The following is a 17,130-nucleotide window of genomic DNA, read 5'->3' as shown; positions in this document are numbered from 1 at the left end:
TTTTTCGCCAACAAACATCCAGCAGACCAGTGAGATTAGCGAGCCTCTACAAAAATGCTGGGGAAAATAAAAATAGCAAAGGTCCCCTCCCCAAAATACTGAAGGGTGAATGGGGCTTAGTGGCATTTAATTATTATTCTTATTTTATTATATAAAGCAATCAATAAATAGATGGTAATGAGTATCTGCCAGAAGACAGCAGTGGATCGGCAGCTGTGGAGAGATGAGACGGCTCCATTTCCTGGCCACTGTGTTAAAGGAGGCCTGAAGAAGAGCTTGTCTCCTTCACCAACTTGGTCCAATAAAAGCTATTACCTCGCCTACCTTGTCTCTTGAAAGAAGATTATTCACTGTGGCTCAGTCTTGTCAGAGAGCAGCATTTCCCTTCCCAAGGAAATCAGGGTCAAGCGGTAAAACTTTTAGTGCAGGCTGGCATTGGGGAGGGGAAGAAGCTATTCCATCTTGTAAGGAGAGGGCATTTGCCAAGGCAGAAGACAAGGAAGTGACAGGATCCCCGATCCCTAAATCTGCTCCCGCTTATTCGCTGATGCCCCCTAAAGTAGGGTGTCTCTTCCCACCCCTTCCTTCCCTGCTAGTGCAGGACCCCTGGCATCTGGAACTCCCTGTCTGGGTGATCACTGAGGCATCCATTTGCCCCAGACGTCAAACTCAACCCCTCCGGGGTTAACGATATAAATTCCGCAATAAAAGCATCACTTGCCAGTTTGCCAAGCAAGGGAACAGGTTTTGGGAGCTAGGGGAAGATGGGTGCCAAGGATTATTAATAGCCCCCTTGATTAGCTAAGGGGAAGGTGAATGTGATACTGAGTATATCCCTGGGTATCTGACACCAGTGAGGAGGGGGGATTGCCCACCACAAATAGAAAAGGCAGGGAGCCTATATAAGTGGGGTTCCCACCCCAGGTTTCACCTCCACATCTAACAGCCCTTTGCAGCGTGCTTAGAACTATTCACAAGGTAAGTCGCAAAAAAACTTGCATAGTTCCCCAGCAAAGATGGATTCGCCCTGGCAGAGGAGGAGACCAGGACTTTAGCTTGAAGGAAAACAGAGGGGAAATCTGCCCCCCTTCCCCCACCCCACTTCTCACACCACCACAAATAACAGCAAAAGGAGACAGAGAGGAAAGAAGAAACAGGGAGCCCTGCTTCAGTGTAAACTGCCTGCAGGTGGGAGAATCCAGAGGAGGAGAGAGACAGGACCGTATGAAGGGGGGAAATAACTACACACAGTTGAGGAAAACAAGAGAAAGTGGGGAAAAAAGGAATGGGAAAAATCAGGGGAAAGGGAAGGGTGGTACAAACAACAGAATCTCCCAAAAGACTCGCTAGCAAATCTTACAAACAAAGCCACCGTGTTGCAGAAATGAAATTGGCTTTTTAAACCCCAGCTCCCACTCCCCCTGCCCGGGCAGCCGTTTGAATGTTATGGAGAGTGGTCCATCCTTTCTGGCAAGAGACTTCCCAGGTTTTTGCCCGTCAGCTGCTCTACCTGGGACCATGGGGGTGCAGGCTGGTTGCTGCTTCCAGGGTGCTGTCTGCAGTGCTTGGGGTGTGGGGGCGGTTTCAGTGTTACTTTATATTTACCTCCCGATTGTGTTGTCTGCCTAACGCTAGCCGAAGTGGGAGCCAAAGCTCACGGGCAGACAGGGCAGTCCATTTTGAAACTGGCAGCATGGATATTTGCGGAGGGTGCAGGCAATAAAACTGACACGCTCTCAGCAACAAAGGAAACCATGGCTGGACAATGAGAGGAAGCTGAAGGGCCAGGTAGGAAAAGGTCATCTTGGGAAACCATCTTATATCAGACTCTGGCCCCACTTTTGACCAAGGCCTCCTATTAAAAACTGTCTAAACGTTTGCTCAAGTTCCCTCGCCGTTTGTTCAGCGCTGTCATTAGTACTGGGCCTTCACTTTCAGCTGTCCCTACCCGGGCAGATGATCCACATTGGCTCCTGTCTCACCAACATTAACTCGTGTCCAACCTTTCACTTTCGACTATCAACTACCTGCCCTCTGAAACTTGGAATCAGGAAAGGGAGGTTCGGGAAAATGCTGTTTGTGCCATAGAAATGAATCCAGCTACTTTCAGGCCTCCTATGCAGCTATTTTTCCTCTCTCTTTCTCTCTTATTTTAGGCAGGCGGAGAGGCACAGTTAAGGTGTAAAGGGATGATGCTGCTAGAGCACAGATCACAGAGACAGGGGGCATAAATGCCCAAGTGCACTCTCTCTGTTAGACTTCTTAATTAAGCTGGCTGGCTTGTTTGGGGTGGATCTGTGTAGGTTGACTCCAGTCTCCCAGCCCAGCCCAGCCCAGCATGCTTCCCTTGTGGGTATCCCCTCGACTAGTTGCTTGAGTTACCTTCCAAAGATGTGCCGTAAGTCTTGCACTGTCACTAAAAGGGGGCTGAGACCGAAACCCAAGTCACCTGCAACCAGAGCATCTTTCTCTGGCTGACCGTCAGGGAAGGTTCGGTGTAGGCCCCAGAGCAGGTTCTATGACTCAAGGGACCAGTCTGACCCTGAGCGAGGGGGATGAGAGAGCACTTGAGTTGCACCGAAGGGGAAAAAACCAGCCGTTCAGTATCTGGCTCCTTTGTAGGGCCGCCTCCACCCCCCCGGTTCTTTCTGCAAAGAGAAGGCCTGCAGGGCGGTTACCTGGGGACCCTCTCCCACGGGACACCAACAGGGGCTTCTCTTTGTTCTGCAAGTGCTGAGGCTGTGCTGTGAGCAGCTGCTCCGCCTGCCTGCTTGGCTGGGCGCTGCTGGGCTGGAATTTGAGCGAAGTGTGACATGATGGGCGGCCTGGAGACGGGCTGCGGCTTGGCGATGCTGAGGCGGGCGGGCCGGGCGCTGAGTCCGCGGGCCAGCTTTGGAGAAGGCTTTTCCCCCCTCTTGATCTTTTCCTCGGGGCCGACTTCGGCTGCGATCAGGCTGGCACCGAGTGCCTTGTCACGGCCGGGCTCCTCCCAGACCCACAAAGGAGTGAGGGGAGAGGGGACAGCTCGGCCCCAGGCACAGGCAACTGAAGCTAGCCTGATTGGCGCCGCTGCGATTCGGGCTGGGCACAAGCCCTGCTTTGACACGGGCTCCACTTTAGCTGCTGCTCAGGGAAGCTCTCAGGCTCGACCCAGACCCCGCGGCGCCCTCTGTGTCCGGGGCTGCTGTGAAGAAAAGAGCGGCCACGAGGAACACACCGATCAGGGAAGAGAAAGCTCCCCCCGCTTCAAGAAGCGCGGCCCTTCCCGCAGGGAGGTGACGCTGCTATTAAACGAAAGGCCCCGGGGCTCAGCATCATCCCCTCGCCTCCCTGCGCTCCGCTCTGCCGGATGAGACCGGCTGCCAGACTTGGGGCGGGGAGGGGCTCGCTCCCTTCAGAAGCAGCTGAGGGGAATCACCGAGAGAGGATGAACAAAGCCCCGCCCCCCCCCAAAGCCTCTTTGGTTTCTGGGCCCAATCCTTCAAACTCTTGCTTCGGGGCAGCAACCCCATCGCCCTCCGCAGGGAGAAGGCGCAGGCCGGGCTAGCAGCTGTGCGGACGCTGGGATTCTGCCGCCCGAAGTAGGCGCCCCCTCCACCCCCTGCCCCTTAGCTGAGTTACTCCGATGCCCAGCCAACGGGCCGGCACTCCTGCAGACCTCTCTGCCCCGGCGGGCCCCCTAACCTTACCCGGCCGGTCCCTGCGAGGGGGAAACCCCTGAGTCGCTGCTGCGATCAAACCCCCGGGGGCCGCGCTGTCTGCCTGCCGCCGGCGGACAGTGCAGACTCGGGCGTGAGAAGGGCTGCGAGGCTGGGACCGCACATCGGCACGGGGCCCCCGCGTCTCCCTGTCGGGCGCCCAGAATAGTCCGCAGCCTGCCCTGCAGCCGAAGCGGGCGCTGCGCCATGCACAGGGCGGTGTTGCAGCCTTCGGCCAGGATGGGGTTTAACAGGGCGGGCTCCCGAAGAAAGGGGATCGAGAAGGAGTCGAGGGGGCGGCCGGAGCGTTTCACGCTAAAGCGGGCTCTGGAAAGCCACGTTACGTTTGAATCCCAGCCTGGAGCGTGGCCTATGCTGCAGTGCCCTGCTCATAGCAGCGTGTGAACGCGGGACAGCTCACCTCCGAGTTAGCAACGCAGAGAGCGGTCCGCGCTGCACCACTAGCCCTGCCACTGCACCCGGGAGCCTGCCCTGGACAGAAACGCCTTCGCCAGGCTCGATCATCTCAGCCCCTGGCACTGCTCCAGCGGGGCTCCAGCTTTCCAGAGAATCACACGCACCCCCCCACACACACACTCCCACCCCGCACCCCATCTAGAGCAGAAGGCTCGTGTCTGCGGCCCACTTCGCGCCGTGCAAATTGGCTGGCGACAGCCCGCGGCACGGACCCCCAGAGAGCAATAGCTGGCACCGCTCCAGCCCTCCCGGTGTGCCATCCCCACACAGCACTGCAGCTTTGGTCATATGAGCAGGAATGATGAGAAAGGCACTTTTTAATCTTTTCGCACTTGCTTCTCTGTCCAGACAGTGGCAGGATGGCTATGACGGACCTGCTCGGTGCTGAGGACATCAAGAAGGCGGTGGGAGCCTTTTCGGGTGAGTGGCTTTTCCTCGCTTCGCTTTGGGGCTTTGGTGCATTTGTCCTGCTCAGGGAAGCGAAAGGAACCAGCTGGAGAAAATATCAGAAGGAGATGTGAGATTGAAGTGCAGCGAGAGCGTGGCGGGCTTATTATAGGTGTCCTCTGCAAACTTCCCCTGGACATTACAGGCGTGAAATGCTCCGTTACTTCCAAGGAAAAGTGGCTCTAAGGCAGACAGTCCGGGTCCCTAGGAAGGAGGCATTTACAAACGGAACAAAACTGCAGCCGCGCTAGGGAAGGGCATACGCCTGGGGGGTGGGGAACTGAGCCTGCGGGACACCCCTCAGCCACCCAGCCCCGCAAATCCTGTCCCAAGCGCCGCAGAGCTCTGGGGTCTTGGCTCCGTGGCGGACGCAACTGCTGCGGTCTTTCCTTGTAAACCTCCCCCCCCAATGGATTTTGCCTTTCAGGCTGAAGATGAGTCCACGAGTCGAGCGAGAAAACGGATTCAGCCGGCTGGGCTGCAGGAGCTTGCCGCAGGGCAGGCGGCTGCAGTGGTCCGTACTTGAGGCACAGATGCCCCCTCCCTCCCCCCGTTTCAAAGTAGCCCCATTTCCCTTAGCCAGCGCTCGGCAGGTGACCCCCAAGCAAACCGCATGCCCTTTACCCAAGCTTCTGTCAAGCCAGCGTCAGGATCTGTGTTCTCATGTGAACGCGATCCACGCCCCCAGCCCCCCCACTCAAACTACCTTTCCAGCCTACCAAGGGGAAAGCCTCTTTCTTCTTCCCCGGGAGGTGACCTTCTCCCACACGCAGGGCGAGCGGAGCACCAGCCCGGAGCTGACGGGACCCCGACCGGACCGAGCTCTGGTCCCTCCCTCAATGTGAAACGAGCTGCGGCTAAGGGAGCCAAAAGGCCGAATCCCCTGATGCTAATGTAAGCTCAGAGAGGCTGCAGCTGGAATACGGACGCTTTGCCCACTGCACTTCGATTTCCCTAACATACTGTGATAGGGACCCATGTTTCCTGGGGCGCGGGAGAAGGGGAGGGAGACGAGGACCACATAAAACCTCATCTTTCCCCCTTTTAATGTCAGCGGTGCTGGTGCAGGGCCCATGGCGCACAGCAGTCTCTCGGACCGGTCCGGAATACAAACTACTTTTGCATGCACCTTTGACTAGTAAAAATGCAACACCTGAAGTTCTTGATGCGCCTTACGGGGAAAGAGGGAAATGGGAGAGGTAACCATGAGCTGGAGGCAAGTCTTATCAATGCAGCCTCTGCAGCTGAGCTGCACAGAACTGGGTTTTCCCAAAGTGGAAGTTTAAAAAATATGTTAGGGATAGCCCAACTCCAGGCCAGGTTTCAGATGAACGCTCTTACTCCTCTTTAGCGATCTGACAGTGTAGGTGGACAGGAACGGAGATGACCTAGGTTTAATTCCCTGCTCTGTCACTGACTCTCTGGGTGACCTTGGGTAAGTCATTTCCTTCTTCTATACAAAGGGGGCATTGCCTCTCTCTCACTCTGTCTTCAGATTTTAAACTTTCTGGGGCAATTACTGCCTATTATGTTGTGTATGTACAGGTTTTAGCACAACGGGCCCCCCATCCTGTGGCCTCTAGAGGTAGGACTAAGCAGGTGGGTTCTTTGTGGCAGTGAGGAAGAAAATCAGGAGCATCTATACCGATGTACCTCAGTCACCAGCCTATACTAATCCTGCCTTGCTCTTCCTCTCCCCTAGCTGCTGAATCCTTCAGCCACAAGAAGTTCTTTGAAATGGTGGGATTGAAAAAGAAGAGCCCGGAAGACGTAAAGAAGGTTTTCCACATTCTTGATAAAGATCGAAGTGGCTTCATTGAGGAGGAGGAGTTGAAGTAAGCAAGAGGAAAGTGGCATGTCCTAAATTAAGAGATGTGTTGATATCTGCTTTTGAGTAAAACACATCCTAGTATAGGGTCCCATTCAGACTCCTGACTGCCCTGTCTTGAGCAATATCCAGCTGTTTGCATGGTTCAACAGGGGGAGTAAAAACTTCAAAGTATGATTAGAGGTGTGTGGAGAGAAAGATAGCTAACCATTATTGCAATACTTCTGAGGCATGTGAATGATCTATAGTCTAACAACAACTCTTCCATCTAATACAGTTTCAGCTGAGAGCCCTCTTTCTTTCTGTGTGGTAAAGGTCACCAACAAGGCCATGTCTTTGGATTCAATTGCATGTCTCAACACCCCTGGTAGAAAATCCTGCTGAACCAGCCTCCTTTTTTGTTCCATGCCTTTTCTTTAGATTTGTACTGAAGGGCTTTACCCCTGATGGCAGAGACCTATCTGATAAAGAAACCAAGACACTCCTGGCTGCTGGAGATAAGGATGGCGATGGCAAAATCGGCATTGATGGTATGTGGCTTCTGGAAGGGTCAAATTCTGCCGTTAGTATACCAACCATACAATAGACTTCATTGCCAGTTGTGACCTTGTGGAGGTCAGATACATTTCAGGGCTTGCTAAATTTGTAGTATCTTCCTTGATGCAGAAACTGAGTCCCAGCACTAAGGGAGGCAGAGTTAATAGAAAACCAGATTTAGCAGAGGATGGAAGAGTGCAAAGCAGACTCACACAGTAGAGATCTATAGGGCCCCATCCAACTTGCACTGAAATCAGGGGTAGTCTATCTATTGGTTGCGATGGGATCAGGCCCCCAGAGTTTACAGGAGCTGAATTTGGAATAGGGCTGAGAGAGAGAGAGAGACCAGGAGCTGAGGAGCAGCATTTCTCCTTAGTTAAAAAATGCTGTTTCACTTAAATGAGAACATGATGCCAGCCTTCTGATGGCTTAGCAAAGCAAATTCTTAACATTCAGGGTCAACTAAGTCCATTGTGTAGTCTTCATGCCATCACTGTGTATCCAAGTTCCCACAATGTGTATGGCACTGATAATCTACACAGGAAATCTGGGGAAATCTGTCATTCAACTTCATTAATCATCAGGATGATATAATCAGGCTTACAAAAAAGGGGCACATTTTTGTCCACAGCATTGCCAGAAATTTGGAAACTGATATTTCGCTTTTCTTGGCAACTTGTCAAACTAGTCCACAGACTACATTTTGCCCTTTTCCTCTTCTTTTCTCTCCTCCACATTACTGAGGTCTGTTGGAACAGATATGAAGATGTGCAGGTCCAAATGAAACCTTTCCCCCCATTATAAGAGAGGAGGTGGAAGGGGAGGATTCTAGCTGGAGCATTATGTCAGCTCAACAGTAGAAAACCACTCTGTAACCTCCCATCATCCTGATAGCCCCTCTGACAGTGAAATCTGGCAATACCTCAATTTTCCCTTCAGCTAGTCATGTCTCTTAGTATTATCCATTCTCTGGGATTTATAAAGGTGATTTCAAATGGTGTGCAAAATACAAGGGAAAGTGAGGTTACCGAACATGATCTCACAGTTTATAGGGTAGAAATGGAAGGGATGGCATACAAAATTACCCAATGAGAGAGGTGACAAATAAGCTTTGCTGTCTGACCATGGCACACCAGTAGAACAGTGTCAATGGGCCTATTTCTAGGCTAAAGCCTCTTAAGTTCTCAGACACTGATTATGTCACAGTGGCACATGAGCAAAGTGAGCTGTGGCTGACTACTTAGCAGCAGTCTTGAACTCAGAGTTCTATGTCATAATTTCAGATACTTTCACATGCTTTATTACTTACAGACCCTGTCTAGTCCCACTCAGATCAGATCAGTGGCACAATTCCCAGGAGCACAATTTGCAGTAAACAAGTCACCTGAAGATCCCTGTAAGGATGCTCAGAGTTGGCTGGCCAACTTAATTCCTCTACGGGTTGTGAAATAGGAACAATCTCAGTTGAGTTAAAAGACAACTCTATTTATGAAATATTTCAGACTCATATTGGCTTATACAAAAGAGAATGATCTTGACATCTCTTAAATTAATGATGTGCCCAACATTGAAAAAAAAAAAAAAAAGGTGAAACAATGCCTGTCAGCAGACCTCGTGTGTGAGCGCAAATTGGAGTACCTCCTTAGCCTGAGACTCCTCTCCCATCAGTTTTACACCTGTGTAAGTCTATGAATGCTGTGGATTTACACTAGTGTAAGTGAGAAAAGAATCAAGGTCCTTACTCTTTTTTCTCCACACACTTCTGGCCACATCCCCACCGAGCAATATTCCAGGAATCTCCTCCCTCCCAAGCCTCACTCTACCAGCAAACTCCTGCACCAGCGAGGCTTGGAGAGCGTGGCAAGTTACTTGTTGTGGGGAAAAGGGCAAGGAGAAATGGTGATAAACGACGTGTTGGAGTCAGTTTGCTCTGTCTCACAATATGCCTGATTTCAACTTCAAAGCCTTAGCAAGTTGGAACTCCCACAGCTCTTTCTTAGCTTGTATTTGGTATTTTTCAATTTTGCTGTGATATTTTCTGCTAGAGAAACAGTGAATTTTTTTCTAATAAATGAATTGTCCTCCTTCACCCTTGGTCCATCCCTCGGATCAAGTTTTCAAACACCAGTCTCATCAATCACTGGCTGACTATGGAGATCCAGCCTTTTGCAGATGTTGATAATGAATTGGATATCCCCTGAGTCCTCTCAGTCTAGTTACCAGCAGCCCATAATAGCGTTGAGAGATGAAAGATTGGCATTCAGTGCCTTCTGAAGATTGATTTGAGGATGCCAAGTCCACCTGTTCCTCAGTTCTTTCATTGTAGACTTCCATCTCAGCTGTCCTATGGAATCTCCTTCAGAAACATATTTCAGATTAGTAATTCTCTCTCAGATCTGCTGTTAGAGCCCATCTCCGCCTCCACACACAATTCAGGGATTATTCCAATAATCTATCTATACTTTTGGCTAAATGGATCAAGATTTGTGTTTTGGGGCTGACCTGGCAATCTAGAAGTGTTGAAAATACGGGGCCTGCTCCTGCAAGGTGCTGACTGTCTCTTGAGAGGTACCGAGTCCGTTCAGCTTCAGGGCTGGGGAGTTTAGCCTTCCATAATCCCTCAGATGGAAGAAATCATCATCACATACCCAGACTCCAAGGGTGCAAAAGAAAACAAAAGAAAGGAAGGTTTGTACTTGAGATAATTTTTTACCTCTTATGTGTATTAGCTATTGGACATATAAATCATATCTTTCAGTTCCTCCACCTGCCTGATGCTGGTAGGCCTGTGATGTCAGAAGCCATGTGCTACAGGGAAAAGATCTGAACAACGATCCAAATTTTTATTAAAATAGATCACAACTTTTATCTAGTACATTCATTCAGGCTCCACTCCAGCTGAGGTTCTGGGAATACTTCTAATTCCACAAGTCATTTTCTCAGAACTCTGTCATGAAAGATGTTCAGCATTCAAATCCACAATATGTTGGTGTTACCCCAAATTAAAAAAATTAGGAAAAAAAATCAGGACTGGGCGTAAAATGCTCTGATGAGTTTTTCCTCCCTTTTGCACTCGTGTGTCCCAAAATAATTTATTACGAGTTACAATTTACACAGCTCCATCGGTATGCTACATACTCTACAGATTATGTAAAAGGTGGAAGTTTGGAGAGAGAAATGATTAGTCTATAAAAAGTTCACAGACATTACCTTTGGTAGTTCAATAAAATATCACAGGGTTTGTGCTGGGCTGGGACATTAGGTCAAATTCATTTTTTTCAAGTTAAATATAAGATATAAATTATCTAGAAAATGAGTGTAAATACCAAAGTAGTCTAAATGGCCATAATTTGGAAATTGTTCTTTGTGCAAGATTTAACTCACCTGGGTCCCCCAGAGTTTCGAAGGGGAATATAACTAAAAAAAGGGATAACTGAAAAAAGGGATGAGGTCAATCAAAACAAGGACACTACAGGAGGATATCGAAGGGATAGTCTCACTAAGAGGCAATTCAATGGCAGTGCAACCTGTCACAAAAGTGACGAACAGAAGGGCAGTATGATAAAGTAGCTCTACCAGAATTTTAGCGTATACCAACTCTAAACAGGGTGTCAAAGCCCAACAAGAGCCCTCTGCAGTGGTGAAGGAAAGTCTGCTGATGGGCCAAAGAGCATTTCAGTTAAAGTGAAAATAAGTTTTAAATAATTATAACTCTGGAATTTGTTTATAATACTTAAATCTGATATATTGAAAATACAGGAATCATTCATAAACATTTTTGTAAAATATAGAGAGGTCATTTATATACATAATATGTTTTATTAAATAAATAAATGTGAACTGTGTTGACAATATACAGTAATGGCATCGATAAAATGATATACTCTAGAAAATACCTCACTATAACCATGATTAATTTATTTACATTTTATTCCATATATACTACCTGTTAGAAAAAAAGGATTAACTTCTACTGTTGCCAATATATTGTTATCTGATATACGTTAAACACAGATTGTTTTCCCTTATGGAGGCATGAAAGGTTTTGGCCGTGTGAAGGCTGCGTTTCCCTCCCTTGGGGCTTTCAGCAGTCACAGGTTTTTCCTCTTTCTGCCCTGAATATTCTGAATTCCTGCCAAAGTGCTTTTTTTTTTGCTTCTTCTTATGCTGGGTTGTGCAACATTTAACTCATCTGTCAAACTGTTCCAGTTCACATACCCACTGCCTTGGCCTTACCCCTCTTTTATGTTGCATATTCTGCACCAATCCTAGTTTGGATTTACACCCTACAGAATGACTAATTGATGTGTGGATTTTCTTTAACCTCTTTTGGCATCTCTGCTTCTCAGTATGACCTGTTAGGGTTTATCAAAACCATTCTTGAACATCTCTACCATGGGCCTCCACTGTGTCACTGTGATTACACTACTGACCTCCTTGTTAGTACTTGCTTCCTAATGTCTAAGATCCATTTTTCATACTTTCACATTTCAAGGCATTGTTCCTCATTATTTCACCCTTCAATAAATTCTTCTCAAGTATTTACAATCGGTTACAGCCCCCATTTGTCATATTTTCTCTAGGTTAAACATGTTAAAATCCCCTAAACCTCTCCTTTATAGGATATGCCCTCTAAATCTTTTACTAGCTCTGTTGCCCTTCTTTAGATTCCCTTCAGTTTATCAGTATCTTTTTTAAGGCATTGAGATACTCAAAACTTTACAAGATATTCTCAAATGTCACCGCTCTAAGCCTGTATAGACATCCTTGGGTAACACAGTATTCAAAGTTCAATGTGGTGGGGAGTTACTGAGATGCAAACATACCTTTCCTGGGCTTTATAATCTTTGCTGAAAGAGTGATTGTTTAACCAAAACACAAGGGAACTAAATGCAAATTCATCAATTTCTTAAAACATTACAGTTGTAAATACACAGTAATAAAAGCCATGGGGTGAAATCCTGGCCCTCTGAAGTCAAGTTTATGGGAGTTTTGCCATTGACTTCAATGGGACCAAGATTTCACCTAGAGATTTTAAAGCAGATGGAATCTCGGCCTTAGACTTTTAAAATGCACTGGCTTCTTACAGTCTGCCAATTATTATTATGAATTATATTTAACATATTTACAATACTGGGGCACAAGTGCTATGAAAAGTCTTTCAGATGTGCTACCAGTCACCAACATAGTGGAATCCATCTCACTACAAACCTTATATCCACTGCTTACCTTCTTCCTGTGACCTGCTGTCTGCTGGGTTCACAAAGGAAACTGTGTTTGTGACTAAGGAGGACTGCACAGCTAAAGAGTCTGACTAACCCAGCAGCAACGGGCAGTCTGGATGGACAGACATATTCTGAATCCCCTCCTTGGCTTCCCAAAAATATTTTCACTTCACAGTGAGGTTTTCTGACCCACAGTCTGACCCTCTGACGAATTTAGGTTTATGAGCCATTCAGTTATTGTAAAAGGTTGTTAATGAAGTTGATCCTGCTGTCTCAGTTACTCTATGAACCTCTGTAACATACTTCCTCTTTATTTACTTTTTTCTTGCTATTTTTAAACAAATTTTCTCTTCTCCAGAATTCATAACTTTGGTGGCTGAATCTTAAAGCTTTTGACCAATCTGAACCCTCTATCTGCCCTTCACCGCCTGATTCCAACCACCTCCTGCTGACCTCCTTGGCTCCTGTTCTATTTATTTATGTTATTTTATACTCCCACTCTGTTCTCTGCAGCCCTGTAACTCTGTAATAGTGCTGAAAGATGCTGTGAAAATAATAAAGGTCACATCGATTTGGGTTCTACTTTCTGAGTATCAGATGTTCCTTCTTTCATTTAGGTTTGGGGTATGTTTGAGAAGAAGGGGATATTTTCTTATGCTTTTTTGCTGAAACCATCCCTGCTGTTGTATTTCTGGTTAGAGTAAAGTGGGAAGCATTTAAAATAATTATTTGGAGTGAAATATACCTAGAGTCACTCATTCAGTCAATGTCCCTGGGGTAAGACTAATTTCACCATCCTTAAACCATCTCTGATAGAAGGATGCATATGCAAAGCCTTGAAAAATATCTAGCAATAGCAATTATACCACCTCATTTGGCAGTTTGTTCCTCTGACTTAACTGTTATTATAGCTTTAAAGCATTTCCTAATATTTAACCTGTATTTTCCCTGATTCATTTAAATGATCAGGACCCTGCTCCTCTAATATATTGTTTGCTAAATGTGTCCAGTGCTTGGAGATCTTTGGAGGAAAGGTTCTTCAGAAATATCAGGTGCAGGGGGATAATTTCACACTACTGAAATGCAGTCATTTTGGGGACGGAGTACAGTGTCTATTTATTAGCAACCCTACACAACTACTTAGGATAGGAAATGAAGAACAATACACCAAATCAAACCACAGGAGGAATTTTTTAAAAAGGAGAAAGTGAATACATGAGCTAAGATTTGGCCACCAGTGTTAAAGCACCTACTTGTTGTGAAAAGTGTAATGGAAATGTTAATACTGCTATATACTAAGGGCTTGTCTACACTTACCTCCGAGATTCGGCGGCAGTTGACCGGAGTTACGCAAGCTACGCAAAAAACTTGTGTGACGCCCGTCGACTTCTCTGCTTCTGTTCTGCACACCGTCTTCACTGCACTGCGCCAACGGGAACCGTATTCCTGTTGATGCAGCGCTACACCACTTGAGAAGGTGGTCTTAATACGTCGATTTCTGGATCAACTGAGCAGGTCTTCACTGACCGCTCAGTGGATACAGAGAAATCGATCTGACGGCAGTGAATTTGCCGCCGTGAAGATGTAGCCTGAGTCACCACCATCACACCATACAGAACACCACTCTCTAGTAGTCCATAGTCGCCTACACCACTCTATGAAGCCAGTCAGCACTCCACAGCACCATTCCAGGACATTGCTCTGGGATGACTCAGAAGGAACAATAGTGAAGTTTGTGTTCCTATAAAAGAGTCCTCTGCTTTTGCAGAAAGAAAAGTTAATGGATGGATGGGGAAGAACACATTCATCTCTATGTATTCTAAGTGAAGTAAATGAAAATGGAGTAATAAAGCAAGATGGTGTTTGTTAACTTGATCCGTTTTTCTCAGCAGCTGCTGACCTCAAGCGGCAATAAGATGTAATTACACAGAGTAATCATGGTGTGAGAGAAAAATAGAGAGAGCAGGAAAGCTGCAATATTTTCACCCCCAAGAGGTGTTCAAAAATCACACGTCATGCCCCCCCATGATGACATTGGTTAAAGACCATGAGATTTGTAAAAGCAAAAATGAATTTGGGATCCTTTATATTTGCCTTCTGGTTCAACTTCTTTAGCCTTTAATATGATTCATATTTTCAAGCTTTTCCTCTGTAACCATGAGGGTTAGAAACTCACTTTTAAAAAACTGTTTTACAGAATCAACCTTTGGTTGCTCACTATGGCTCTTAAATCCAAAGTTGTATTTAAAACAGTTTTTAGCCTGTCTGATTGTGATGAAAATGTTCCAAATGCGAATCAAGCATAAATCGATATCCACTTCAGTCTGGAGAGCCTGAAACAATAGAGTGTTATTGCCTTCAGATTTCACTATCAAACTATTGTTAACTATTTCACTGCTGATCTTTTAACATTTACCTAATATCCTTGTTCCATAAACCCAAACTGCATCCTTTAGGAGGTCGGGGCCGCCCCTCCTTGTCCATCTGGGAGGGAGGCTACGCCTCCTTGTTGTCTTACCTAAGAAGGTAGGCTCAAAAATCGGGAAGTAGCTGCTTTTGGGGCTCTGGCCTTCAAGCAGGACAGAGCAAGTAGCAGCCTAGGGCTCAGGTATGGGTTTGATCACCTCAGCAGTCTAGGGGCTCAGGTCTCCAGTGGGGAAAGCTGCCATCCCAGGAGTAGCAGGGGATAGAGGGATGAGGGATGTGGGCCCACCCTACTCCACCGTGTCCTGGCCCAGGGCTTTAACTGTGGTGGAGGATTCCACCACTGGTTCAGCAGGGTCCCAGCCAAAGCACAGTGCCTTAGTATCAGGCCACAATACAACCAGACTAGAGTCTGGTGTCCCTACTTCCTACCTTCCCCCCAACCCCATGCAGTACCTGAGGTTCGGGGTCATCAGTCTCCCCAGGGTAAACAGCTAGTGACAGCCCCACCAGTTCCTCAGTGTCCCAGATGGCAGGCAGCTCTGGCAGCTCCTCAGCATCCCAGGCAGCTAGGGTTCAACCTCCAGCGAGGGGGGGGGGGAGACATTCTTCCCCTCCGACAGCTCCAGCCCAATTGAGCTAGAGAGGGCCTGCCTTTTATACTTCCCTTTCTTGTCCCGCCCCCCCACCCCCCCCCCCGCTTCCAGTAGGGCAGGTGCAGATGCCCTGGCTTTGCCCACCAGGGGGTAGGGGTGTGTTTGTCCCTGTCCGTTTGTGAGGAAGGCCACACCCCCTCACTACAGCCCACATTTTTGCAAAGGCCAAAACTCCATTTGTTCGCTATTCAATTGACAAAACTCCCAGCACTCTCTTGACGACTTCTATTATTCAGTTACATAGTTCTGACACAAAAGTCTGCAGCATACTGTAAATAAATATTTTGAGCACCATAAAATAAACTGAAATTACAGGGGATACAGTACTGACTGAATTAATCATTATCATATATAATTCAATAAAACACTCAAATGTTTAATGTATCTATTGTTGACATAGAATTTACTGTGTAGATTGGAGAACGCAGGCAGAATTTAGGTCAGCCTGGCAATAGAGCCTATTACATACATAAAATATCTACATAGCCCTGTGGTGTAAGATCATATATTGAAAGCCACTACCAACTGTCATGTGCCTATGCAAGGCGGCAGAGTTAAACTGTCTCTTAGCTTCCTGATTTGTAGATAAAATCCCCCTCTTTGTCTTGAATGTTAAGTATTCTATAACCTTCTCCCCCAGAAGTTATCATCAAACATGATGTTGGAGGATAAACCATAAATAAGCACTACAGCCATTATACCCCTTGACAGAGGCTTGGCATGTTTGCAACAGGACATGGAATTGACACTATCAGAGGAATTGGAATAGGTTTTGGTCCTTAGACTTAAGGATATGTAAATTATGTTCAGCCATGCTATGGAAGACTCCACCTCTTTGTGCTGTTTTCATGTGCTGCCAGGAAGGATCTTGCCGGGGGGCAGGGGGTAGATGGTACTTCTCCCTATTTCTCCCAAGCTACTAGATACCTTAAAAGGTTGGGAATGGAGGTTATACTCTCCTCTCCCTGCCCCATATGTAGATTATATCTATTTTAGGTATTCATAAAGGCCTTTGTACTACGGTGTCTAAGCACTGACAGGATTTCACCTAGGCCGGGATTGCAACTGATATTGGAATCAAGAACAGCAGCAGTCTGTGTGGTGTCATCCTTGGTGCAACTTGCTACTGGTTCTGCTCCCTGAGGACGATGGCATGGGAAACTCACTGAGCATTGAAGGCAGTGAGCTTGCACAAGGGTCACGAAGGACACAAGCAAACCTGCAGAACCTGGTGATAAAGTGCAAAAAGAAAAGAACCCAGTTAAACTCCCAAATCCCAGTGGAGTTTATAAGGCCAGCAATTAGAGAATGCATTGTTTTATTTGTAAACCACTCACAACTGATAAGGAAATCATTTTGAGACAATACTGATTTTTACAGATTACCTTTTCAAAGTAGAACTGCACTTTAAGAATGCCCTCTAACAGGCTCTAAACTCTCTTGAACCCCAATGGTTTAAGACAACTTTTCTCCAAAGAAGGGGACAGAGAGAGAGAAAAGAGTTCCCTTGCATCTATGTCCCAATCAAAAAGATCTCCTAATCTGGGCCTATTTCATAAAGGTAGAAGCGATATAAAGCCAAGTACTAGAAGGCCAATTTGCCATTGTCCAGGCAGCTAAAATGGAAATGCAGGTAAGCTGCTGCAACAATAGGATCAGGAAACCTAGAAATGAAAAGATGGAGATGCCTCAAGAAGTAGGTGAAACTGGCCTGCTAAAATGGGAGATGGAAGACCAAGGAGTTCACTAAAAGTCAAACAGATGCAAGTTAAGAGAAAAGGGACCTTGACAGCACCACAATCAAAATGCTCTAAACCCTTGCAACAAAGGAATGTAGA

General features: G+C 46.9%; 1 protein-coding gene across 2 annotated transcripts; it reads left to right on the top strand.

Annotated features, from left to right (window-relative positions):
• Window positions 1–1,772: 1,772 nt before the first annotated feature.
• PVALB (parvalbumin) lies at window positions 1,773–12,794 on the top strand. Of its 2 annotated transcripts, none has more exons than XM_067559424.1 (5): window positions 1,773–1,788; window positions 4,524–4,595; window positions 6,325–6,457; window positions 6,871–6,980; window positions 12,571–12,794. In XM_067559424.1, the coding sequence occupies exons 2-5, from the start codon at window positions 4,535–4,537 to the stop codon at window positions 12,597–12,599; spliced, it is 333 nt and encodes a 110-aa protein (XP_067415525.1). In that variant the 5' UTR covers window positions 1,773–1,788; window positions 4,524–4,534; the 3' UTR covers window positions 12,600–12,794. The 2 variants fall into 2 exon arrangements, with proteins under 2 accessions (XP_067415525.1, XP_067415524.1); XM_067559423.1 differs by lacking the exon at window positions 1,773–1,788 and adding an exon at window positions 3,508–3,581.
• The last annotated feature ends 4,336 nt before the right edge of the window (window positions 12,795–17,130 follow it).

Source organism: Emydura macquarii, unplaced genomic scaffold (assembly GCF_026122565.2).
Source record: "Emydura macquarii macquarii isolate MOO-44397 ecotype Brisbane River unplaced genomic scaffold, CSIRO-AGI_Emac_v2 contig_2205, whole genome shotgun sequence".
Taxonomy (NCBI): Eukaryota; Metazoa; Chordata; order Testudines; family Chelidae; genus Emydura; species Emydura macquarii.
Note: the sequence above shows the minus strand (reverse complement) of the source record. Positions and strands in the feature narration are given on the sequence as shown.